This window comes from Narcine bancroftii, chromosome 8, assembly GCF_036971445.1.
Source record: "Narcine bancroftii isolate sNarBan1 chromosome 8, sNarBan1.hap1, whole genome shotgun sequence".
Taxonomy (NCBI): domain Eukaryota; kingdom Metazoa; phylum Chordata; class Chondrichthyes; order Torpediniformes; family Narcinidae; genus Narcine; species Narcine bancroftii.
The window spans coordinates 57,705,946-57,733,127 of NC_091476.1; the positions used below are offsets into that span (position 1 = coordinate 57,705,946).

The following is a 27,182-nucleotide window of genomic DNA, read 5'->3' on the forward strand; positions in this document are numbered from 1 at the left end:
TTGGGCAGAAAAGTGGCAGATGGATTTCAATCTGGATAAGTGTGAGGTGATGCATTTTGGAAAGTCAAACCAGAAGGCTGGGTACAGGGTTAATGGTCGGTTACTTAAGAGTGTAGATGAACAGAGGGACCTTGGGGTTCAAATCCATACATCCCTCAAGGTCGCTGCACAGGTTGATAGGATAGTTAAGAAGGCCTATGGGATACTGGGATTCATTAATAGTGGTATTGAATTCAGGAGTAGAGAGGTCACGTTACAACTCTACAAATCTCTGGTGAGACCACATTTGTTGGTAGATTAATCAGGCTATTCAAGAGAGAGATTGACAGAGAGAGAGTATTGTGTTCAGTTCTGGTCACTTCATTCTAGGAAAGATGTGGAAGCTATGGAGAGGGTGCAGAGGAGATTTACCAGGATGTTGCCTGAATTGGGAAACAAGTCTTATGAAGCAAGGTTAGCAGAGCTGGATTTTTCTCTTTGGAACATAGAAGGATGAGAGGAGACTTAATAGAGGTCACAAGATTCTGAGAGGCATAGATAGGGTGGACAGACAGGATCTTTTTTCCCAGGGCAGGATCAGCAAACACCAGAGACCATCTGCATAAAGTGAAGTTTAGGGGAATCATCAGGGGTCAGTTTTTTACACTTGTGGGTGCCTGAGTTTTTCCAGTATATCCTGTTTTTATTTTAAGCACAGTATCCCAGGAAATGAGCTGGGGATGGTGGTGGAGGCTGAAACATTAGGGACTCTTAGACAGACACATGGATAAAAGAAAATAGAGGGTTACAGGGTAGGGAGTGTTTAGTACTTTTTTTAAGGACTATTGAGGGTCAAAGGGCCTGAAGTGTGCTGCAGTGTTCTATGTGAAACAATAAATGCACCCAGTTTCTTGGTGAACTTCAGTCCTTTCAAATGTGAGGGGGTTTGCATTGTACCTCCCTAAGAGGGAGCTTTATGAAGGAAGATTCTTGAAGAACCACAAACTGGCACCAATTAAGTGTCCCACCCTCATTATTTTCTCTGGGAGCTTTGCCACTTTCTATGCACGAAGCCAACTTCCATTTCAATGAATTTGAAAGCAGAAGCACAACTGATGCACAATACAAATTGCTGCCAGTTCTCACCTACTTAGATATTCCTGCATCTAAAACCACAGAGATTTAAAGCAGCAAGATATGGAACTATACCTTGTTTTTATACAGCCTCTCTGGCTGAGCTGTGCAGATTTGAACCCTCCCCAGCTCATTCCCTGGGACACTGCTTCTTAAAATAAATAGAAGACATGCTGGAAAAACTCAGCAGGTCAAGCAGTGTCTGGAGAAAGGAACAGTGAAGGCTTCAGGCTGATGCCCCCTTGTTCAGGGTAGACTGGTGAAGGGTGTTAGTTTTCAGTTGCAGAGAATATGGGGAAGGGAATCTGTGGTAGGGCAAGGATTGCCAAGGGGATCCTTTTGATAGAGCTGTATAGTTGGTAGATTAATCAGGCTGTTCAAGAGAGAGAGAGAGAGAGAGAGAGAGAGAGAGAGAGAGAGAGAGGCATTCAGATAGACAGAGGCAGAGAGTGTGTGTGAGAGAGAAAAAAAAATCAATTGTCAGGTGATGTAAAATCTATGAAGTGCAGGTAATAGCTGGAACCTAAACAATGCTGGAAATGTCCAGCAGAATGATGGAGTCTGTGGCGAGAGAATAACTGAGTCAATATTACAGGTAGGGGATTTTACAGCAGAAAGGGACAGGAAAGGTAAGTTACCTGAAAGTCTTGAATTTGACTTTTTCTTGAAGGCTGCAGTATACAAGACAGATGATGCGGTCCTGCACCTGAACGAGAGCAGAGGAGGAGGGGCCACAGACAGAGATTGGTCAGAGGGGCAGCGGATGGCGAATGAAAGTGGCAGGTGATGGGGAACAATGCAAAGGGTTCTCCCTTCAGAATGTGGCCACGCCATTCAAGGTGAATCAAAGTCAGTGGGGAGCAGGGATTGAACGGGGTGGGTGGAGAATTGTGGACACCGTCTGGGCTTCAAGTGAGATAGACATGGGACAATAAGTGCAACAGATATAATGGGGAATCAAGGGGAGGAATGAGCTAACATAATTCATTATTCTCTGTACAAAACCATGAGAGGAATAGACCGGGTGAACACAGAGAGACTCTCACTCAGACTAGGAGAATCTGGTTACCAATATAGGTTTAAGGTGAGGGGGGGAGAGATTTAACAGGAACCTGAGGGGTAACTTCTTTACACAGAGGGTGTTGGGTGTATGGAATGGGCTGCTGGAGGAGGTGGTTGAAGCCAGTACTTTTGCAGTACATTTGGACAGATAATCGGACAGGAGGTGTTTAGAGGGATATGGGCCCAATGTAGATAGGTAGGACCGGTGTGGGAGGGATGGTATGGGCATTGGGCCAAAGAGCATGTTTCCACTCTATCAATTACAATCACTGGATAAAGATTGGGAGAAATCAAATTATAAAGTAATCATTAGCATGGATAAGATGACCTATATCCTTGGTTCTTGACGGTTGGCAAGGTGGTTAGCACAGCACCTTTACAGCGCCAGAAATCAGGAAGGGTTAGAATCCCACACTGTCCGTAAGGGTTAGAATCCCACACTGTCCGTAAGGAGTTCATACTTTTTCCCTTTGCTTCGGTTTTCCCCTGGAGCTCCAGTTTCCTCCCATCGTTCAAAACATACTTGGGGTTGTAGGTTAATTGGGTGGCATGGTCTATTTCGGCCCACGAATCCATAACATCCAATTATGCTGTATGTCTAAATTGGTAATTTAAATTTGAGGGATGTTGGCAGGTAAAAGTGCCTGGGAAATTATTGCAGGCCCATTGTTGACGATCAGAGGGCTCTGCAGACATGAGTCTGACACCACGCCGGGTATGAGGTCAGGGAGCCTTGTGAAAACACAGGGTCAGCACCTGAGGAGGAGGAGGGAGGTTCTGTCAGGTAATTGTAAATATATTGTCGGATTCAAGTGGTGTGGGAAGTGGAACCAGGGATAGAACAGGCATAGAAGAGATGATTAAGCTGTCAGCATCCACTGGTGTTCTGAGGTGGTGTCCCAGGGTCGAACTCTGAAATTCACAGGGGCACTTACCCAGCGAGTTCAAGTTCAATTGTGTCTGCAGCTGACGGTACATACACAGCCAGTTGAAACAGCGTTTCTCCAGTGAGCATCCACTGAGTCAGTGTGGGTGGAAGTTAGAAATAGGAAGGGAGCTGTCACTATGCTGGGAGTGGTCTATAGGCCCCCAAATAGCCCTGGGGACACCGATGGGCAGATGTGCAGGCAGATTTTGGAAATTTCAGGATGATCGTTATAGGAGATTTCAACTTCTCTAATATTGACCGGCACCTCCTGACTGCAAGAGGGATAGATGAGGAAAAATTTGTCATGTGTGTCCAAGAAGGATTTCTGACACAGTATGTGGACCAGCCAACTAGAGGAGAGGCTAGACTAGACTAGAGGAGAATTAGATCTAATTCTGGGTAATGAACCTGGTCAGGTGGCAGACCTCTCGATTGGGAAGCATTATGGTGATAGTGACCACTACTCCTTAAGTTTTAGCTTAGCCATAGACAAGGGTAAAAGCAAACAAAATGGGAAAGCATTTAATTGGGGAAGGGCTAATTATGGGACGAGGCAGGAACTAGGGAGAGTAAATTGGAAACAGATGTTCACAGGAGAAAGCACAGAATGAACATGGAGGAAGTTTAGGAACCATTTGCATCAGGTTCAGGATAGGTTTGTCCCACTGAGACAGGGAAAAGAGGGTGGGAAAAGGGAACTATGGCTGACAAAAAAGTGAGGCAGCTAGTTAAGTGGAAGAAGAAAACATACATTAGATTTAGGAAACAAAATATTGGAAGGGCTCATGAGAATTATATGTTAGCCAATAAGGAACTTAAGAAAGGACTTAGGAGAGCTTGAAGGCGTCAAAAGAAGGCCCTGGCAAGTAGAATTAAGAAGAACCCCAAGGCGGCCCATGCGTATGTGAAGAACAAAGGATGATGAGAATGAAGGTGGGGCTGCTTAAGGATAAAGGAGGCAACATGTGTCTGGAGGCAGAGGAGGTTGGAGAGGTCCTAAATGAATACTTGGCATCTGTATTCACCAGAGAAAAGGACCTTGGTCAAGGTGAGGTCAGAATAGAACAGGCTTGTGTGTTAAACAATGTGCAGATTACAGAAGTGGAAGTGCTGGATCTTCTTATGAAGATTGATAAGTCCCCTAGGTTGCTGCGAGAAAGGAGGGAATAGATTAATTGCTGAGGTGTTAGCAATAATCTTTGCATCCTCCTTGGACACGGGTGAGGTGCCAGAGGATTGGAGAATGGCAAATTGGAACTCTTGTTTAAAATGGGAACAGGGAAAATCCTGGGATTATAGACCAATGAGTCTGACATCAGTGGTGTGCAAACTATTGGAGACAATTCTTAAGGATCAGATCTGTGAGCATTTGGAGAAGTATAATCTTCTCAGGGATAGTCAGCATGGCTTTGTGAAGGGAAGGTCATGCCTCACGAGCCTAATTGAGTTTTTTGAGGAGGTAACAAAATAAATTGTTGAAGGTAGGGCTGTATATGTTATATATATGGCTTTTAGAAAGGCATTTAACAAGGTCTCCCATTCAGAAAGTCCACGTCAGCTGCAGGCTCGTTTGTGGCTGACAAGCCCGCATCGGACTTGTCAGCCACAAACGAGCCTGCAGCTGACGTGGACTTTTTACCCCCTCCATAAATCTTCGTCCGCGAAGCCAAGCCAAAGAAGAAGAAAGAAAAGAAGAAAGGCATTTAACAAGGTCTCCCATTCAGAAAGTCATGAGGCATAGGATCCATGGAACCTTGGCTGTTTAGATTCAGAATTGGCTTTCCTGTAGAAAGTAGAGAGTAGTAGTGGACAGAAAATATTCTGCCTGGAGGTCAGTGACTAGTGGAGTTCTGTGGGGGTCTGTTCCAGGACCACTGCTCTTTGTGATTTTTATAAATGACCTAGATGAAGCAGAAAAATGAGTCAGTAAGTTTGTGAAAGATATTAAGTTTGGAGGAGTTGTAGATGAAGCTGAAGGTTGTCATCGGTTACAAAAAGCATAGAGACAGGATGCAGAGTTGGGTAGAAAAGTGGCAGCTGGATTTCAATCTGGATAAGGGTGAGGTGATGCATTTTGGAAGGACAAACCAGAAGGCTGAGTACAGGGTTCATGTCCTCTGGTTTGTATCTCACCTACCCTCAATGGAAAAAGCCTATCTACATTTACTCTGTATATCCCCCTCATAATTTTAAATACCTCTGACAAATCTCCCCTCATTCTTCTATACATCAGAGGATACAGTTCTAACCTGTTTAACCTTTCATTGTAACTCACTTCCTGAGGCCTGGACAACATCCTAGTAAATCCCTGCACTCTTTCTATCTTATTAATATCTTTCCTGTGGTTCGGTGACCAAAACTACACACAATCCTCCAAATTTAGCCTCACCAATGTCTTGTACAACTTTACCATAACATTCCAACTCCTTTACTCAATAATTGATGAAGGCCAATATGCCAAAAACTCTCTTTACAACCCTGTCCACCTGTGACATCACTTTCAGTGAATTATGTATATGTACTCCAGATCCCTCTGTTCTATCATGCACCTTAGCAGAGAGGGAATACTGGATGCAAGCACTGAAGCAGAGCAGTTCTCACCCAGATTCCATCATGACACCATGTGTTTGCCTGAGCTGATTCCTCTGAGCCTGTGGGGAACTAGCGGTAAACCTTCTTTGAACATTCTCTGTCAATGTCCAAACCAGGCAGAAGATCCAAGGGTCTCAGGAAATTGGCCTACTGTCGTCACAGGAGATGGCCCTGCCCTGGGCCACCCGATACCCTTGCTGTGAACCCTCAGCTCCCCATTTGTGGCGAGCTCACATTTAGCAAAACTCAGACTTGTGTGAAATTGGAATCACAAACTCATTGCTCCTAAAATATTTTGAGCTGTGGTTCTAGCCTGCGAGGCATGAGCTGACTTCAGGAATTGATCAGGTTTGATTAGAATTCTGTTGCTTTCCTGCAGTTTATTTGGCTTGTGATCTTTGGTGCTTATCAGAGAGAGAAATTCAATCTGCTTTATGGGTGCTGGTGAACAGTGCGCATTCAGACGCATCTTCTGTCTGGGAATTGGACCCAACAGTAAGGCAATTAACTTGGCTGCTCACGTGACTCTGCTGGAATGTCACAGTGATTCATGGCTAGACCTCTGGGACTGGAAGTGTTTAAGTTGTTTCAGTGTAATCCAGATAATAACAATTTCTTTTAACATATGTTCCCTTTTACAAACATGTTTCATCATCCAATAGACATTGGAGGAGAATTAGGCCATTTGGCCCATCTAGTCTACCCTACCATTTACCATTTACATGGCCGATTTACTATTCCGTTCAAAACCATTCTCCTGCCTTCTCCCCATAACCCTTGTTTCCCTACCTCATCAAGAACCTATCTCCTTCCGTCTTAAATGTCCCCAACAACTTGGCCTCCACAGCAACCGACGGCAGTGAACTCCATCTTCTGGGAAAAGAAATTCCTCCTCATCTCTGTTCTAAAGGAACATTTTTGTATTCTGAGGCTGTGCCCTCTGGTCTCGGACCTACCCACCATCGGAAAACATCCTCTCCACATCCACTCTATTCAGGCCTTTCAGTATATGATAGGTTTCAATGAGATCCGCCCCCCCCCCCCACCTCATTCTTCTAAACTCCAGCATACACAGTCCCAGAGCCATCAAACACTCCTCATTTGACAACCCTTTCATTCCAGGGATCATTCTCATGGCCTCCTCTAATACTGAAGGAGCCCAAAACTGCTCACAATGCTGGTCTAACTAGTCTATCTACTAGACCTCATCTGACTAATGCCTTTTCAAGTCTCAACATTATGTATCTGCTTTTATTTTCTATCCCTCTCAGAATGAATGCATTTTCCTACCGACCCTACCTGCAATTCAGGGAATCATGTAGGAAGACTCCCAAGTCTCTCTGCCCTTCTGGTTACCGACCTCATTGCTCATTTAGGAAATGCTCTTCCACCAAAGTGCATGATCGTGAACTATGTGGTATTCCATCTGCCATTTCTTTGCCCAATCTCCTAAACTGTCTGTCCTCCTGTAAACTTTAAGTTTTCTCAGCACAACCTGCCCCTCCTCCAATATTCATATTGTCCACAAACTTGGCCACAAAGCAAATTAGATCTAATTTATTAAATACTTGACAATTTGCATTGTTTACAAGAACCTCTATTCTTTTTGACTTTCAGCAAATCATCCCCCTTAATTATATAATCGGAACAAAAAGGCTGGTTTCTGGCAGAAGTGTCCCCATCTGCAGTTGCATCCACAATCTGATCATAGTCACAAGATAAAAGAACTGAAGTCGGCCACTTGGCCCATCGAGTCTGTTCCGCGAATCTACCCTTCGCTGAACTATACTCACACCTAGTTCCAATTGCCAGCCTTTTCCTCATATCCCCTGATGCCCCAACCAATTAGATATTTATCAATCTCCTGCTTAAACTTTCCCAGTGATTGGGCCTCCTTGACCCTCTCACTAAAGAATTTTTTTTCTGATCTCTTAAATGGATAACTAATTTTAAGACTGTGCCCTCTTGTTCTTGGTTCACCCACCAAGGGAAACATCTACATCCATTCTGTCAAAACCATTCAAAATTCAATATGTTTCTATGAGATAGATCCCCTCTCATTCTTCTATACTCCGATGAATACAGTCCAAGAGCTGCCAAATGTTCCTCATATGTTAGCCCTTGTATTCCAGGAATCATCTTTGTAAACCTCCTCTGCACCCTTTCCAACAACATCACATCCTTTCTCAGGTAGGGGGTCTAAAACTATAATTTTGATCAGTTTTACCAACAACATTCGTGGATTGAGAATATCAACTGAACCCAAGATAAAACTGCCCATTTCCAGTTGGTTCCATGAGGTGTTGCCCTGAATAGGTGATCCAAAAGGGTTCTATAAACTCACCGCCCCCAACACTTTGGCCAACACGGCTTCCTGATGTAAAGATTAAAATCTCCATAATTCAAACTCTTCAAATTCAAGCTCTGTGTGCTCCCAAGGGGAGCACAAAAACCAGGAGAGTAATGGATCGGATGAACGCAGACAGTCTTTTGCCCAGAGTAAGGGAATCAGTAACTTGAGGACACAGTTTCAAGGTGAGGGGAGAGAGGTTTAACTGGGACCTGAGGGGTCACTTTTTTACACAGAGGCTGGTAGGTGTATGGAACGGGCTGCTGGAGGAGGTGGTTGAGCCAGGTACTTTTGCAACATTTAACAAACATTTGGACAGATAATTGGACAGGATAGGTTCAGAAGGATATGGGGAAAACACATGAAGGTGGGACTAGTGTGGGTGAGACATATTGGTCAGCGTGGACATTTGACTGAAGGGCCTGTGTCAGTGCTGCGTGACTGCGAGTCTCCATAAGAGCTGACCCTGAGAGGAGTGTCCAGTTGTGAGTGGGAGGAAAGATGTTGGAAGAGATGCTCATGATTCATACTTTCCACTGAGAGTTCAACGGTTGCATTTCAATGTGTCTGAAGTAGCAGCATTTGAAAGATTGGACCTAATTTACACTGACATTGCTCCCCATTAATCAAACAGTGTGGGTCCTGGGTGTAAAGACTAGGTTGAACCTGGTGATGATTCAGTGTCTAAGCTCCCAGCTTCTTTTACCAAACAACAGCCTGGTAGAATTATTCACACTGTCAGTTGGACTTTGATTCCAACACCGGGTTCCTTTTCTGTCACACATTTATTGACAGCTGGCAGTTCAAGCTTCTGCAGATGTGGCAGGCGTGTGTTGACAGCATTGCTGACTCAGATGTCCAGAGCTCAGACAAAGGAGCAGATAAGTCAGCAGATTTTGGAGGGGTGCAAACCTACAGGGTTGTTGCCATGGGAGATTTCAAGTTCTCAAATATTGACTGGCACCTCCTTACGGAAAGAGGAATAGCTAAGATATAGGAGCAGAATTAGGCCATTCAGCCCATCAAGTCTGCCCTGCCATGAAATCAGGAGCTGATCATTTCCCCACGCCATCCCACTGCCCAGCCTTTTTGATGCCCTGGCTAATCAAGAACCTATCAATCTCTGCTTTAAATAAACCCAATGACCTGGCCTCCTCAACCGCCTGTGGCAACAAATTCCATAGATTCACCACCCTCTAATTCAAGAAATTCCTCCGCATCTCTGTTCTAAGCGGACGCCCTTCAATCCTGCAATTGTGCCCTCTTGTCGAGACTCTCCCAACATGAGAAGAAACCTTTCTACATCTACACTGACCATGCCTTTCAACATTCAAAATGTTTCAGAGATCCTCCACATTCTCCTAAGTTCCAATGCCGTCCAGGCCAAGAGCTGTCAAACACTCCTCATGTGATAATCCTTTCATTCCCAGAATCATCCTTCTGAAGCTTCTCTAAACTCTTTTTAACATCACTACATCATTTTTTAAATGAGAAGCCCAAAACAGCTCACAATGCTCCAAGGGAGGTCTCACCAGTGCCTTATAGAACCTCAGCATCACATCCCTGCTCTTGTATTCTATTCCCCTTGAAATGAACACTAGTATTGCATTTGCCTTCTTCATCACCGACTCAACCTGCAAGTTTACCTTCAGGCTGCCCTGCATGAGGACTCCCAGGTCCTTTTCCATCTGGGTATTTTCAATTTTCTCCCCATTTAAAAAATAGTCTGCCTGTTTAGTGCATGGCCGTACACTTTCTGACATTATATTTCATTTTCCACTTTTCTGACCATTCAGAGCATCCATGGGGAGAATTCTTCAGGTGTGTCCAAGAAAGATTCTTGACACAATGTGTAGAGAAGCCGACAAGAGGAGAGGCCATACTGTCTCTAGTACTGAGTGATGAACCTGGTCTGGTAACAGTCCTTCCTATAGGGAGCATTATGCTCATAACTCCCTGACTTTTAGCATAGCTATGGGCAAGGATGGGGAAGGGCTAATTACCATGGGGTGAGGCAGGAATTGGAGAGAGTAAATGGGGAACAGATGTTCGCAGGGGAAAATACAGAAGTAATGTCAAGGATGTTTAGGAACCTTTTTGCAGTGGGGTTCCAGGTATAGTTTTGTCCCACTGAGACAGGGAAAAGATGGTAGGATAAGGGAACTGTGGTTGACAAAACAAATGGGGCTGCGAGTTAAGAGGAAGGAAGCAAATGCCAGGAAGGGCTCATGAGGATTATGTGGTAGATGGGAAGAAGCATAAGAAATGAATTAGAAGAGCTAGAAGGGGGCATGAGAAGGCTTTGGAAAGAGATATTAAGGAAAGCCCTTAGGTAGTATGTGTAAGTGGAGAACAAAAGGATGACTAGACTGAAGGTAGGGCCTCTTCAGGATAAAGGATGGAACATGTGCCTGGAGGCAGAGAAGGTCCTAAGTGAATATTTTGCTTCATTGATGTCATGGGCTGTGTCCACTACCTTTTGCAGAGCTTTACACTCAGGGGTATTGGTGTTCCCATACCAGACCGTGATGCAGCCGGTCAACACACTTTCCACCATACCTCTGTAGAAATTTGTCAGGGTTTCCAATGTCATACCAAACCTTGGGGTTGACATGTTTTCTGATGCCATTTAATCGGAATTTATTGTCATGAACATGCCACGAAATTTATTGTTTTGCGGCAGCATCACAGTTATATAAACCACCTTAGAAAATAAATAAAAATAGTGCAAGAAAAAGACGAAGTGAGGCAGTGTCTGTGGTTCATTGATTATTGAGGAATCTGATGGCAGTGGGGAAGACGCTGTCCTTGTGATGCTGAGGGCTCGGTCTTAGGTCCAGTACCTTTTCCCCGATGGTAGCAGAGTGAAGAGGGCCTGGCCTGGGGGGTGGGGGTCCTTTACTTTTGAATATTTTATTTTTGATTTTATCAAACAAACAATACCAAAATATATCACAGATAAGTAACTAAATGTAAATCATTAATACATGTTCCAAATATGACTCCTATCCCTCTTCCCCCATAAAACACATTTTGAGTCTCTGGTATAAAATGAACTATTTAATTGGTACAAGAAAAAAATTACTCCAAAAATGCCTTTGTTTCAGAATAGACTAATTCCTCTAATTCTACATACATGGTTCCATAAAAGGATCAGATATGTAGAAGGTTGTTCTATACAAGGGCAATTAATGTCATGTGAACAATTAAAAAAATAAATACAATATTTATAACAATACAAATAACAATTTATTACTTTCATTTAAGAGCTTTTCTTAGAGAAGAATTAGGTCTAACTATGACATTACCAGAGTCAGTGAAATGGAGATTCTAATTCGAAAGGGGACCACAAAGAAGTTCATAACAGTTATATATTATTTAATCCCACTGGGTACTCCTAAATGGGAGGCACTTAGATCAAAGCGAAGATGGTGGTGAGGGTCTTTGAGAATAGAGGCTGCTTTTTTAAGATGTCCTCAATGGTGCCTGTGATGTTTCAGGCTGAGTTAACAAACTCTGGAACTTTTTCTTGTTCTGAGCACTTGGTACCTCCGTACCATACAGTATTGGATCTGGGAAAGATTCTCCGAGAGGGTGACTCTCAAGAATATCAATTTGTGAGCACTCTCCACAGCTACACATTGACAGGTATGATGTTGTGGCAATCACAAAGCCATGGCTAAAGGATGGATGTCATTGGGAGCTGAATGTCCAGGCATTAGGCAATAGGCAGGTGTGCAGAGGGGGTGGCGTGGCTCTGTTGGTAAGGAACAACATTAAATCATGAGAAAGAGGTGACATAGGATCAGAAGATATAGAATCATTGTGGGTTGAGTTAAGAAAAGGCAAAGGGCGAAAAAAACACTGTTGGCGGTTTTATTACAGACCTCCAAAAGGTAGCCAGGACATGGACAGCAAATTACAACAGCAACTAGAAAATATTATGGTAGTCCTAGGAGAACTACCGTGCAAGTGTATTGGGAAAACCAGGTTGGGACTGGATCTCAAGAGAGAATTTGTAGAATGTTTATGAGATGGAATTTTAGAGCAGTTTATTGATGAGCCCATGAGGGGATCAGCTGTACTGGATTGGGGGTTGTGTGTTACACCAGAGGTAATGAGAGAGCTTCGAGTAAAGGAATCATAAGGGGGCAGTGATCACAATATGATTGAGTTCAATTTGAGATTTAACAAGAGGAAACTGAAGTCAGATGTGTCGGTGTTTCAGTGGAGTAAAAGGGATTACAGCAGCATGAGAGAGAAAATCAACAATCATGCAACATACATAGAATAGAGTCACTCAACGCCCATGCTGACAAAAAAGACCCAACCACACAAGTTCTACCTGCTTATGTTTGGCTCTCCAAACCCATCCAAAATGAGGAGAAGGCGACTGGCCCCACGAGCATTGAGGTGCTGGCGTTAAAGAAAGGGGCTGTCTGAATGCAATCCCATAACCTTGTGTTGCAGGAGTACACTATCGATATCTTCTTCGCTCAGACATGGTACGACAGGAGGCTGCGTTTTAACAGCACGCTGAACGTCCTGACCTTGAACAGTAACATGGTGGGGAAGATCTGGATTCCAGACACCATTTTTCGGAACTCCAAGAGGGCAGACTCTCATTGGATCACCACGCCCAATCAGCTGCTGCGGATCTGGAATGACGGCAAGATCTTGTACACTCTGAGGTTTGGCTTTTCCTTTCCATGTGTTGCATGACCTTTCACCTGACAGGACCGTAGAAGCAGAGAACATTACAGCACACAAACAGTCCCCTTCGACCCTTCTAGTCTGTGCCGAACCATTTTTTTTGCCAATCCCTCTGACCTGCACCCAGACTATATCTCTTCCATGATGTCCCACAACGTCAGCTGATAGATCCACTTTTCACTATCCAGTTGTGCCTCCAAACCATGGGGCACCCACTTTGTACCCCAACATGTGGTTAACAGTTAGCATGACACCTTTATAGCACCAGCAACTAAGTTTGAATCTGACTCTGTCTGTAAGTGTTGTACGTTCTCCGCATTTCAAAGACACGAGGTTAACATGGGTGCATTTGGCAAATGTGGCTTCAAGGGCCTGTATCCCTAAATATTAAAAAATGCAGAATTATTTCCAACATTTGCTCTGAATTTGCTTCTGCTGGTGCCTTGGAGGTCAATCCTGGCAACTCAAGAACAATACTGGATATGTGGGAACCCATGTGTGAGATAAGTCTCCATTGAACCACATTGACGGCAGCTCAGTAAACCAATCAGATCTAGAATTGGTGCAGAAGGTGCAGGCTATCGAGGGAGCTGTGCATTCACAAAAATTAGTGAGAGGATACTGCATCAGCACTTAACTTCTCAAACAAATATCTGCAATATTCTTCAGTGGAGTGGATGTTTCACTACTGCTTCTTGACAGCCCAACCATCATATGTGCAACCAGAACAATATACCGAATGGTAAGGCAGGAGAGTGCCAGCTCAGTACAGCAGGGAGGAGGCAGATGGAATACCAGCATCTTCACTGACACCTTGGCCAATTAATGGATGGTGGCAGTGGGGAAATCGTCCCAGTCACAGAGGTCAAGATACAGAGTTACAGGGAATCAAAGAGTACAGGGTGTGGTGCTACAGTGGCTCACAGAGTGCAAGGTGGGCTGATACAGGGAATCACAGGTTGCAGGGTGGGATGTTACAGGGAATCAAAGAGTACAGGGTGTGGTGTTACAGGGAATCACAGGGTGCAGGGTGGGGTATTACATTGAATCACAGGGTGCTGGGTGGGGTTTTACAGGGAGTCACAGGGAGCAGGGTGGGGTATTACATTGAATCACAGGGTGGGTGGGTGGGATGTTTCAGGGAGTCACAGGGTGCAGGGTGGGGTGTTACAGGGAATCACAGAGTGCAGGGTGGGATGTTACAGTGAGTCACAGAGTGCAGGGTGTTGTTTTGCAGCGAGAGTGCAAGGTGTTTCATCTTTGTCTCACACTTTGCCACATGACCTTGAGATATTGCCTTCAGCATAGTAGACAAGATGGCACTCAGATCAGCCAGGATGAACTCTGGGTATACAGACCCATAAACAGCTGTGCCACTCTGGCGATCGAGGCGCATGTGGGAAAGAATCATAGATCACAAGTCACCCTAGCGATTCAACACCAGTGACACCAGTGTTCTTGACAGCCAACAATATCTATGTAAAGAACAGAATGAGGTCAAAGAACTTCTGTCTCCTGTGAAAAACAGACTCCTTGCATAGCCACACCTAAGATGAGGAAATCCTATCTAGGATGAATCCACACAAGGCAGTGGGCCCAGACAACATGCCTCGTCAGGTACTGAAGGACTGTGCAGACCAACTGACGAAGGTCCTTATGAAGGCCATTGCAACAGTCCATTGTCCTCATGGGTTTCAAGATAACCATCATCATTGCGGAACCAAAGAAGGCAACAGTAACAGGCCTCAATGACGAACACCCCGTTGGCACTGACCTCCACCATTATAAAATGCTTCGAGCATTTGGTAATGGAACGCATCAAAGTGCACTTCCCAGTGACGCTGGACCATTTCAATTTTACTACAGATGGAACCAATCCATTGATGATGCCTTATCCCTCCACTCTCTCCTGACCTACCGGAGAACAACATCTCATATGCCAGGTTGCTGTTCGTTGAATTCAGCTCGGTGTTTAATATAATCATTCCCCAGGGACTGGTGGAGAAGCTGTCCTCACTGGGACTCAACTGTAACAAAATTCTGGAGTTCATTGCAGAAAGATCACAGTCTCTCGAGGTTGGCAGCAGAGCATTGAGCACCATCACACTGAGTACTGGCGCACCTCAGGGCTCTGATCATGTTACTGACCCACGATTGCAAGGCTGTTCACACCTCCAACAGAGTCATCATTTGCAGAAGATGCAACAGTCGTTGGCCTCATCAGCAACGACAATGAGTCCCACTACAGAGAAGAGGTGGAAAATCTTATGAAATGGTACCAGAGTATACCCTGAGTCGGACCATGGAGAACACCAAGGAGTTGATCGAGGACTTCAGGAACTCTCAGGGCGACCACCTTCCACTCATAATTCACTCATGGAGAGCATCAAGTTTCTCAGAGTCTGTAGAACATTACAGGAGAGTAAATAGGCCTTTCAGCCCTTCTAGTCCGTGCTGAATTATTATTCTGCCTCATCCCACTGGCCTTCACCACTCCATATCCCTTCACACCCCTCCTGTCCATATACCTGTTAAAATTATTCTTAAATGGTAAAATTGAGACCACATTTACCACTTCAGCTGGCATCTCATTTCACACTTCCATCTCTCTCTGTGTGAAGATATTCCCCCTCATGTCCTCCCTAAACTTTTCCCCTTTCACCCTTAACCTATGTCCTCTAGTTTGTATCTCACCTGCCCTCAGTGGAAAAAAGCCGAGTTGCATTTACTCTGTCTCTCTCCTTCATAATTTTAAATTACTCTATTAAATCTCCCCTCATTCTTCTACACTCTAGGGAATAAAATCCTAACTTGTTTCAATTTCTTTCCCTGTAACTCGGTTCCTGATGTCCAAGCAACATTCTAATAAATCTTCTCTGTGCTCTTTCAATTTAACTAGTGACCTATCCTGGCCACACAACATCTCCTCACTTGTCTGAAAGGCTCAAGAGTGACAACATTTTGTTCGAAGGCTAAGGCAGACAAGGCTACCAGCCACCATCCTGTTGACTTATTACAGGAGCTCTGTCGAGAGCGTCCAGGCTGCCTGCATCACAGTGTGCTATGGTTGCTGCAGAGCATTGGGTCGAGGGTCAATCCACAGGACCATAAAAGTGGCAGGGAGGATCACTGGAGTCTCCCTCCCCCCCCTTCCCCCCCCCCCCACCCCCCGCAATCAATGTGATCTACTGGGATTATTGTTTAAGGAGGGCTTACAGAATCAGTGATAATCCAGATCACCCTGCACACAGCATCTTCCAGCTGCTCCCATTACAGAATTACAGTTGCAGAGGCAGCACCCCACGAGGCTGAGGAACAGCTTCCCACAGGCAGTGAGACCGGAATAACTGTTAAACTGTTGAGACAACTCTCCATGACTCTACTATAATTATTACTGTTTATTTTGTGCATATAGGTTCTGCATATATGTGTATATTTCCTTTCTTTCTGATCCTCAACCAATGCTGCATCCCCTTTACTCGGACGCGGCAGGAGTAAACCCACGCAGGCCGATTCCAGGGCGCACCACTCCATAACTGTGGACAGCGGTCGTAGATCTCCAGATATGGTTCAACCTAAAAGGGGAGGCAGGCCTCTTCAGCCCGGTGAAGCAACCTGCATAGGAGAAGGTCACTCCGATATAAAACCTACGACCCAAGGACCTCGCTGCCACGTCCCAGCTTGCTTGGCCAAGGCACACGAACCATGGGTGTAAATGGTTGGGCCAGTATCGCACACACTGCACTCCACCTAAAACCTCCATTGCGCAGGCCCGAGGACAGGTCCACGTCCTCCCCCTCAAACTATGCACACAAACTCAAGCTAGCATGTTGGAACATCAGAACCATGCTAGACAAGACTGACAGCCACTGACCTGAACATCGGTCTGCCCTCATCGCACATGAACTCCTCAGACTCGACATCGACATAGCCGCTCTCAGCGAAGTCTGCCTTGCAGATGTAGGCAGCCTCCAAGAACACGGCGCGGGATTCACATTCTACTGGTCTGGCAAGCCTCAGGCTGAACGATACCTATCTGGTGTTGGCTTCATGGTCAAGAACTCTATTGCCTCCAAACTCGAAAACCTCCCGACAGGCCACTCTGACCGGATCATGTCCATGCGACTCCCCCTTCAAAACAAGCGACGTATCACTCTCATCAGTGTCTATGCTCCAACCCTTCAGGCGGAACCAGCAGAAAAGGACAAGTTCTACACTGATTTGCGCAACCTCATCCAACGCACCCCTACAGCCGACAAGGTTGTCATCCTTGGCGACTTCAACGCTTGCGTCGGCAAAGACTCAGAAACCTGGCCAGGAATCCTTGGCAAGCATGGTGAAGACTACCTGGATGCATCCCCGATCCAAACACTGGTACCTCCTAGGCTACGTTTTGGTGTGAGGAAGAGACAAACGAGACAGCACGGAATGCCACACTGACCACCGGCTTGTTCGCTGCAAGCTCAACCTTCACTTCAAGCCAAAGTTCAAGAACAGTGGTGCCCCCAGAAAGAGGTTTAATGTTGGAAACTTGCAGTCAGACTTAGTGAGAGGAAACTTCCAGGCAAACCTCCAAGCAAGGCTCGAGGATGCAAACTGCCTCACGGACACGTCTCTTGAAACCCTCCGGGATCAGCTGAAAACGGCCATACTGCAATCCACTGAAGAGATACTGGGCTTCTCCTCCAGGAAAAACAAGGACTGGTTCGACGAAAACTACCAGGAAATCCAGGAGCTGCTGGCAAAGAAGCGATCTGCCCACCAGGCTCACCTTACAAAGCCGTCCTGGCCAGAGAAAAAATGAGCCTTCCATCTCGCATGAAGCCACCTTCAGCGCAAACTCCGGGAGATGCAAAATGAGTGGTGGACAAGCCTCGCCAAACGAACCCAGCCGACATTGGCGACTTCAAGGGTTTTTATGAGACACTAAAGGCTGTGTACGGCCCCTCATCCCAAGTCCAAAGTCCTCTGCGCAGCTCAGACGGCAAAGTCCTCCTCAGCGGCAAGATCTCCATCCTCAGTCAATGGTCAGAATACTTCCAATCCCTTTTTAGTGCCAACCGCTCAGTCCAAGAATCCGCCCTGCTCCAGCTCCCTCAACACCCTTGAGGCTAGAGCTGGATGAGATCCTTACCCGGGAAGAGACATATAAGGCAATTGAACAACTGAAAAGTGGCAAAGCAGCAGGTATGTTCTACCAAGGTAGAACATACACTGTAAATGGTCGGGCACTGAGGAGTGCGGAGGGACAAAGGGATCTGGGAATACAGATACATAATTCCCTGAAAATGGCATCACAGGTGGACACAGTTATAAAGAGAGCTTTTGGCATATTGGCCTTCATAAATCAAAATACTGAGTACAGGAGTTGAGATGATATGGTAAAGTTGTATAAGACATTGGTGAGGCAAAATTTGGAGTATTGTGTGCAGTTTTGGTCACCAAACTGCAACAAAGGTATCAATAAGATTGAAAGAATACACAGAAGATTTACAAAGCTGTTCCAGGGACTTGAGCTAAGTTTCAGGGAAAGGTTAAACAGATTAGGACTTTATTCCCTGGAGCATACAAAATTTGAGGGGTATAGATCAACACAAGCAGGTTTTTTCACACTGAGTTTTGGTGGGACAAGAACAAAAGGACATGCGTTAAAACTTAAAGATAAAATGTTTAAAGGGAATATTAGGGGGAGCTTCTTCATGTAGAGGATAGTGGCGGTGTGGAATGAGCTGCCAGCTGAAGTGGTGAATGTGGGCTCAATTTTGACATTAAAGCAAAATTTGGCCAGGTACATGGATGGGAGGGGAATGGAGAGCTATGGTCTGGGTGCAGGTAAGTTGAATGAGACAGAATAATGGATTGGCACAGTCTAGATGGGCCACAGGGGCTGTTTCTGTGCTAAAGTGTTCCATGGTTCTATGGGTAAGGCTACAATAGGAGTGCCAGCTTATGTCTCAACTCACCTGCTCCACAGACTCTGAAGGTTCCTCAAAAAGGTTCCTGGAGTTAAAGTGACAAAGGTGACAGAGGTGGACATAAACCTGCTTCAGCAGAGACAAGCTGTTCCATCAGCAGGTGTTACAAGGACCTGGAGACACAGACTCAAAGGTTTGGGTAAAAGATGCAAGTGGGGATGGGGTAAATCAAGGTAAACCCTTTCTGCTTAAAGCTGAGGTTTCAGCTTTTGTGGGGTAGAAATGGAGCCAATCACAGCTCAGATAAGCGCAGACCCAAAAAAGGTAATGTGGCTGCTGGCAATCAATGGGCTGAATGGCCTCCTGAGTTTTGACCGTCACTAAAAATAACTACGCACTTGACTTTGACAAATCTGCTGTGTAACAAACCGCATTAAGTTTACTGTTACAGTGGCTGAGTGAGCTGGTGTGGTGGTTGTGGGGATGTTTGAGGCCTTCGGCAGAGAGGGAAAGGGAGGGCGGTCATTTTGCAGGCTCCAACCGTAAACAGTGCAGTTGACAGCATGTATTTCTCTCCTTTGCAGACTGACCATTGAGGCAGAGTGCCAGCTCTATCTGCACAACTTCCCCATGGACGAACAGTCCTGCCCTCTAGTCTTCTCCAGCTGTAAGTGTGTACTCAATGCAACCTTGCCCGCCTCCCCCACCACCCCTCAGAATGGCATTGTCTCTCCCTCCCTCGCCTTCCATTATCTTTCTCTCCCTCCATCTCTCCCTCTCCGTCCCCATAGCCTGAATACACCTGGGATTGTCTGATCTCAGAAGCTAAGCAGGCTTAGGGGAGACCGCATCTCAGAAGCTAAGCAGGCTTAGGGGAGACTGCCCGGGAACTCCAGGTCCTGTAGGTTTCTGTGAAGGGCACTGGACAAAGTAAGACAGAGTCTTACATTTCACTGCACATGTGAGGGTCCACCACCCCAGTGTTGAAATGGAGAAGAAACTCATCGGGACACGAGGTGGGAACAGGCCCTTCAGCCCACCTGCCCGTTGCCAACCAAAATGTCTCACCCACACCAGTCCCACCCTTACCTCTCGGACCAAACACTGACCCGTTCCATCCAATGTTTCTTAAACATTGCCATAGTACCTGATTCAACCACCTCCTCCAGCAGCCCGTTCCTTACACCCACCTCCCTGAGGATACTGTTAATCACTCCCCTCTCAAATTAAACCTGTGTCCTCTGGTTACAGATTCCACTACTCTGCATTCACTGGATCCATTCCTGTCATGATTTTGTACAGGTTTCTGTGAGATCACCCCTCATCCTCCTGCACTCCAAGTAATAAACCCCTAGCCTACTCAACCTCTCCCTCTAGCTCAGCTCCCTGAGCCCTGGCAACATCCTCATAAATCTCCACTGCACCCTCACTGGCTTGACAGCATCAGGCTTATTGCACGGTGACCACACTCCTCCAAATTGCGCCTCACCAATGTATTACACAATGGCAACATGACCTCCCATGACACATCACGCTGAGTACTGCCACACCCCAGGGCTATGTGCTCAGTCCACCCCTGTTCATGCTACTGACCCACGACTGCATCACCAGATCCAGCTCCAAGTTTGCCGATGGAACGATATTAGTTGGCTTCATCAGCAACAACGCAGAGAAGAGGTGGAATCTGGTGATGTGTAACAGGATTTGACAGGCAGCAGTGAAATAATTTAACCAGGTGGTCGACCGTTAAAATGTTGATTGAAGAATAAATACCTTGCAGGACAAATGAAGAGGGTACTGGCCGTTCCTTGGAGTACATTCCTCTCGGAGGGCAGCAGAGCTCTCAGATTCAGTTTTCCTTGAAGGATGTTGGATCTTCACTTGTCCAGGAAAAGAGTCCACATCATTGGACTGACTTGACTTCCTGCAGGACACCCTGACTCTTGAGTTGCTGTTCCTGCTGTGCTATGGATCAGATGTAACCCTGCGATGGTCAGTGTGGAGGGAAGAGTCATGGCAATGCCACTGAGTGTAAATCAAGTTCTAGTTTATTGTACTGTCTGCCAGGGTGCAGTGATAGAGATTGTTTTGAGGTATGAGATGTCACAGAGTGAGATCAGTTGGTACGGAATAAAAATGACATTATTTCATTTGTGTAAAGTTCATTCAAGGCAAGAAAGAAACTGTCCTTGAACATAATGGTGTGTGATCTCACACCTGAATCTGTTTCATGTTGGGGGGGGGGAGGTGAAGTGAGTGTGGTGGAGTGGGAATGTGGGGAGAGGAGAGAGGTGGAGTGGAGAGTGTGGAAGGGAGGGTCTGAATGCAGTGTTGGGAATGCTTGATGCTCTATCTTCATGTGGACCTGTGCTTAGTTGGAGCTGGCATGTGTTACTGTGGGTGTGGTGTGTAGCATTCTATCTGTGACCAATGGCTTGGAGTTGCCTGCCTGTGATTGGAGGTGTGTAGATTACTGCCTGTGACCAGTAGTGTGTTTTTCTACCTGTGACAAGCAGTGTGTGGTTTTCTGCCTGTGACCAATGGTGTTTGGTTTTCTGCCTGTGATGAAGGGTGTATGGTTTCCCACCAGTGACCAGCAGAGTGTAGTTTTCCACCTGTAACCAGCGGTGTGTGGTTTTATACCCATGACTGGCGGTGTGTGGTTTTCTGCCTGTGACCACCAGTGTGTAGTTTTATACCTGTGACCAGCAGTGTGTAATTTAATGCCTGTGACTGCCGGTGTGCACTTTTATACCTGTCACCAGTGGTGTGTGATCTTCTACCTGTGACTGGCGGTGTGGTTTTCTGCCTGTGACCAGCAGTGTGCTCTTTTCTGCCTGAGACAACAGGTGTGTGGTTTAATGCCTGTGACTGGCGGTGTGTGCTTTTCCACCTGTTACCAGTGGTGTGTGATCTTCTACCTGTGACTGGTGATGTGTGGTTTTCTGCCTGTGACCAGCAGTACATGGTTTTACACCTGTGACACATGGTGTATGGTTTTATGTCTGTGACCTGTGGTGTGTTATTTTCGCCTGTGACTCATGGTGTTTGGTTTACACCTGTGACCAGCAGTGTATAGTTTTACCCTTGTGCCTTGGTGTACCCCACAGATGGATACCCAAAGGAGGAGATTACCTACCGGTGGAGGAAGTATTCCATTGAAGTAGCAGACCAGCGATCCTGGAGACTGTACCAGTTTGATTTTGTCGGCCTGAGAAACACATCAGACTTGCTGAAAACAACGGCAGGTGTGGAGAGTTGAGGGCAGGGGCTGGTGAAGTGGATGACCTGCCTCACTGACAGGAGGGAGGGAGCCCAATGGGTGGTTCTGGTATCTCATCTGTAATTATAGAGTCGTTTGCACAACCCTACCCTCCACAATCCACACCTGATCCCTCTTAAAAGTCCGTCGACCAAGTCTACACCTGATCCCTCTTAAAGGGCCCAGTGTCCACATTCCATATATAACCATATAACCATTTATGGAGCGGAAACAGGCCATGTCGTCCTTTCGAGTCTGCACCAGTTCACTAGAACAACTGCACTAGCTCAAACCTCCCGCTCACCGCCAATAACTCTTCAACTCCCTCACCTCCATGTACACATCCAACCTTTTCTTAAATGACACAAGGGACCCTGACGCAACTATCTCATTCAGAAGTTCATTCCATTCTGCCACCACTCGCTGAGTGAAAAAGCCACCTCTAATATTTCTCCTAAATTGTTGCCCCCTTACCCTTAACTCATGGCCTCTTGTTCCAACCTCCCCTGCCCTCAGGGGAAAGAGTCTGTCTAAAATTATGAATTTTAAATACCTCTATCAAGTTCCCTCTCAGTCATCAACATTCCAATGAATAAAGTCCCAGTCTCCTTAATCTCGCCCTGTAGTCCAGATGCTGTAAGCCAGGCAACATCCTTGTAAACCTTCTCTGCACCCTCTCTACCTTATCTATATCCTTTCTATAATTTGGAGACCAGAACTGAGCACAGTACTCCAAACCTGGCCTCACCAATGCCTTAAACAGCTGCAGCATCACCTCCCAGCTCCTATACTCTGATTTATGAAGGCCAGCATATCATATGCCTTCTTAACCACCCTGTCTACATGGAAATCCACCTTCAGTGAACTCTGTACCATAACCTCCAGGTCCCTTTGCTCCTCTGCATGCCTCAATGCCCTCCCCTTAACTGTATATGTCCTATTCTAGTTATTTTTACCGAAATGCAACACCTCACACTTGTCTACATTGAATTGCATCTGCCATCTTTCAGCCTGCTCTTCCAAACAAACCAAATCCTTCTGTAATCCAAGAAAATCTACCTCACTATCCACCACTCCCCCTATTTTCATATCATCTGTATATTTGCTTACCCAGTTAACCACACCCTCCTCTAAATCATTAATATAAATAATAAACAACAAGGGACCCAGCACTGATTCCTGAGGCATCCCGCTTGTCACAGGCTTCCAACCTGACATACTCTCTGTATAGATAGCAGAGTTGTCCACCATGACTCTCTGCTGTCTATCTCCCAGCCACCTCTGAACCCACGTCACAATCTCTCTACTAATTCCTAGTGACTGAACCTTCCTTATTAACCTTCCATGTGGAACCTTATCAAAAGCCTTACTAAAATCCAAATAGATCACATCCACCGCTCTACCTTCATCCACCTTTTTTGTCACGTCCTCAAAAAACTCAACAAAGTTCGTCAACCATGACTCTCCTTTTAAAAACCCATGCTGGGTGCCCCTAATCAATCCCTGCCTATCCAGATATGCGTATATATTATCTCGAAGAATACCCTCCATAACCTTCCCCACCACCGAAGTCAAACTTATTGGCCGATATTGGCCTTTTTTGAACAATGGAACATTTTCAGCCCTCCAATCCTGTGGTACCACCCCTCCTCCAGTGATCTTTGAAAAATCAATGTCAGTGCCCCCACTATTTGTTCCCTGATCTCCCTTACAGTCCTGGGGAAAATCCCATCAGTACCAGGAGACTTATCCACCTTAATTGACCACATGTGATCCCTGTTACTTATCTTGCATATCAATAATAAGCTTACAGTTAGAGTATCATAATCTGCAGAGAATGCAAAGCTGTAGTCAGTAAAGTTCAGTGTGTACCAGAATATGGAGAAAGAAGCAAGTTGTACTTCAAAGATCAAATAAACACAATACTGCAAGACGGTTGTAGTGAAGCATAAAGTGGATGTTATTCAAAATTCATTTTATTGTCACGTAATAAATACAGTGCAATATTACACAAAATTTGTTTTTGTCGGCCATAAAGTGGACAGATTCACCATCGACAGAAACACCTCTTACTGTCAGAGGATAATACAGGATATGGAGATCTGATTTGGAGGTGACAAGGAAATAAATCCATACCATCAGTGTCACCAGGAAGCAAAGGTGGCTGGAGGGATTGACTTTCAGAGTGGGGAGGGGGGGGGGGGTTCTGTTACAACTCTACAGGGCACCTGGGGCACCTCATGCAGTTCTGGTTTCCTCACTTGTGAAAGGCTTTGGAGGCGGTAGAGAGGGGGTTCATCAAGTGGAATCCAGAGGTGAAGAGTTGATTGAGTAGCTTGGGACTATACTCATTAGAATTTAGAAGCATTGGGGGAGGGGGGGTGGAAATCTCAGGGACATAGCCTCAAGATTCAGGGAAGTAGATTTATTTTGGAGCTGAGAAGGAACTGCTTCTTCCAGAGAGTGGTGAATCTATGGAGTTCTCTGCCCGAGGAAGCAGTAGAGACTGCCTCATTAAATATATTTGAGAGAGTTAGATAGATTTTTGAAGCATAGGGGAATTAAGGGTTATGAGGAACAGGTGGGTAGATGGAGATGAGTCCACAGCCAGATCAGCCATAATCTCGTTGAGTAGTGGAGCTGGATGAACGGGCCAGATGGCCAACTCCTGCTCCTATTTCTAATGCTCATCCAGGGACTCAATCAGGTAGAAACTATGTGTCATATTTCCTACAACAGTTCTCACTCCAAAATCGGCTATTAAACACTCTGGGTCACAAACAGTGTGAGAAACCTGTTAAATCAGAACCTGTTGAACCAGAACCATGGAACACTATAGAACAGAAATAGACCCTTCAGCCCAACTTGTCTTTACTGAGTAATTATTCTACCTCTGTACCTCTCCCATCCATGTCCCTATCCAAACTTTTCTTGGATCAAAATTGAGCCCATATTCACCAATTCAACTGGCAGCGCATTCCACACTCACACCATCTTTGTGTGAAGACATTCCCCCTCATCTTCCCTTTAAACATTTCACCTTTCACCCATGCCCTCTAGTTCCTGTCTCACCTGACCTCAGTGGGAAAAGGCTGCCTGTAGTCACATGATCACAATCCTCTCCGAGTCCATGCATGGAGCTGCCAGTTTCTCTCCTGCAGCTCATGCGTCAGCTCATGCATACGACCCATGAGCTCTTAAATCTGGGTTCCACGGACGGCTGCTTCTCTGACTGGGGCAGTGTGAAGGTATCAGGGACTGATTCAGCTGTAATGGGGGCTCAGTGCAGAGAAGTTAAACTAGAAAGTCTACAGATGCTGGGGTTGAATAAAGTACTCAAACATGCTGGAGAATGGGCCATGTAGCAGTTAGCGCAGTACCGTTACAACGCCAGCAATCAGGACCAGGGTTTGAATCCCATGCCATCTGTAAGGAGTTTGCATGTTCTTCCCTGTCTGCATGGGTTTTCCTCAGGGGCTCTGGTTTCCTCCTACTGTTCAAAATGTACCGGGATTGTAGGTCAATCGGGCAGCACAGGCTTGTGAGCCAAAATGGCCTGTTACCATGCTGTATGTCTAAAATTTTTAAATTTAAACTCAGCAGGTCACGTGGCATCTAGACGAAGTAAAGGGTAACCGATGATATGGGCCTGGGCTCTTCATTAGGAATCTGGGGGGGAAAAACTAGGCAGATGCCTGAATGAAACTGTGGGGGAGGAGAGCAGAGGAGGGAGGAGCAGTGGGAGGAGCACACCTGATTCATCAGTCGATACAGGTAGGGGGGTAGAAGCTGGGAAATGATAGGGGGAATGCTGAGAAGGGTGCCTGTCTGATAGGAGGAATGAAAATGGTTGGCCACTGGGAGGTCTTCTTTGTTATGGCAGAGTAAAGGTGGTGAACAAAATGATCTCTTCAGCCTGGGTCCAGTCTCCCTGGTCTAGAGGGGGCCACAACGGGAGCACCAGATACAGTAAACGATCTTCCAGGGCCAACCATTTTAATTCCATGTACCATTCCCATACCGAAATGTTTAATCATGGCCTCGTGCTCTGCCAAACTGAGGACATCACAAACTGGAGGAACCACACCTCGTATTTTCTCTCAGCAGTCTTGAACCAGACCGCATTAACATTGACTTCTCCAGTTTCTGTTAACCCCCCTCCCCAAGTCTCTCTCTCCTTATTCCTCCATGTCCTTTCCTTCAGCTCCCTACTCCTCTCCCTTCCCTTTCCTATCAGAGCTACCCCTCCCTTTGTCTTTAACCTCTCACCCCCTCCACCTGTTCCCATGATCTCTTACCTGTTGCACTGTGCTCCTTCCCCTGCCTCTTCCTCCCTCCTCTCCTCCCTCCCTCCCAACCTTTGATTCAGGTGCTGGCCTGTTTCAGCTTGTACCCGATGAAAGGCCCAGCCCAAAACCTTGTTACCTTTGCTTCCTGTGGATGCAATGTGACATGGTGTGATTTTCCATCACATTTTTATGTTGCGTTCAGCCCGGAGAGCTATGAAGAAGAGAGAAAGGGTCGTAAACAAGTCCATATATAGTCACCAACTCCAGAAGGTAGCATGACAGGGGAAATCAGATGGTGGGGATGGCAGTTCGGACAGAATGCCAGACCAGAGAGGTTAAAATCGTGGGTTAGATAAGGCCACAGGTGTAGCTGCGTGCACGCCACTGCAGAGGGAATTGACATGGGCATTGCCATAGCTGGTAAACTTGGCTTGCCTGTTGTTGGTTTAGAGCCATGGAGTCAGAGTCACAGCAGGAAACAAGCCCTTCAGCCCAGCTCATCCGTGTCAACCATGTTAGCATTCCGGGCTGCATTTGCCTGCATTTTGGTCCATATCCTTCCAACCCCTCCCTGTCCCTCCAAACGTCTTCTGAGCTGTGGAATGTGTGCCCACAACAGTTTCCTCTGGCAGCCCATTCCAGATACCAAGCCCCCAGCCGTCTTCAGATTCAAGGGGAAATCTAATGACAAAATATAAAAATGGACAAGGCTTTGTGCTGTGACATAGAGGAGTCTGTGGAGAGCATGTAAATCTGTGGAATGCACTGCTCCCAGGGGAGTGGGGGCCAGATCATTCAATCAATTCAAGATGGAGATGGGCGAGTATTGAGGGTGCTGAAGACGAGTATTGAGGGTGCTGAAGGAACCCGTGCAGAAGAGTAGTTGAAGCCAGCGTTGAGCCACCTCCCTGCCTGCCTTCTTTTGTGCATGTGACTCATTCCCCAATGAGGGGCAGCA

General features: G+C 46.0%; 1 protein-coding gene across 3 annotated transcripts in view; it reads left to right on the forward strand.

Annotated features, from left to right (window-relative positions):
• Window positions 1-27,182, forward strand: part of LOC138740725 (gamma-aminobutyric acid receptor subunit gamma-4-like) — a 94,751-nt gene that overhangs the window by 45,422 nt on the left and 22,147 nt on the right. For all 3 annotated transcript variants that reach the window (XM_069893790.1, XM_069893792.1, XM_069893791.1), the window contains exons 3-5: window positions 12,516-12,736; window positions 19,258-19,340; window positions 21,784-21,921. In XM_069893790.1, the coding sequence (XP_069749891.1) occupies window positions 12,516-12,736; window positions 19,258-19,340; window positions 21,784-21,921 (442 nt within the window). The remainder of the gene's footprint in view (window positions 1-12,515; window positions 12,737-19,257; window positions 19,341-21,783; window positions 21,922-27,182) is intronic.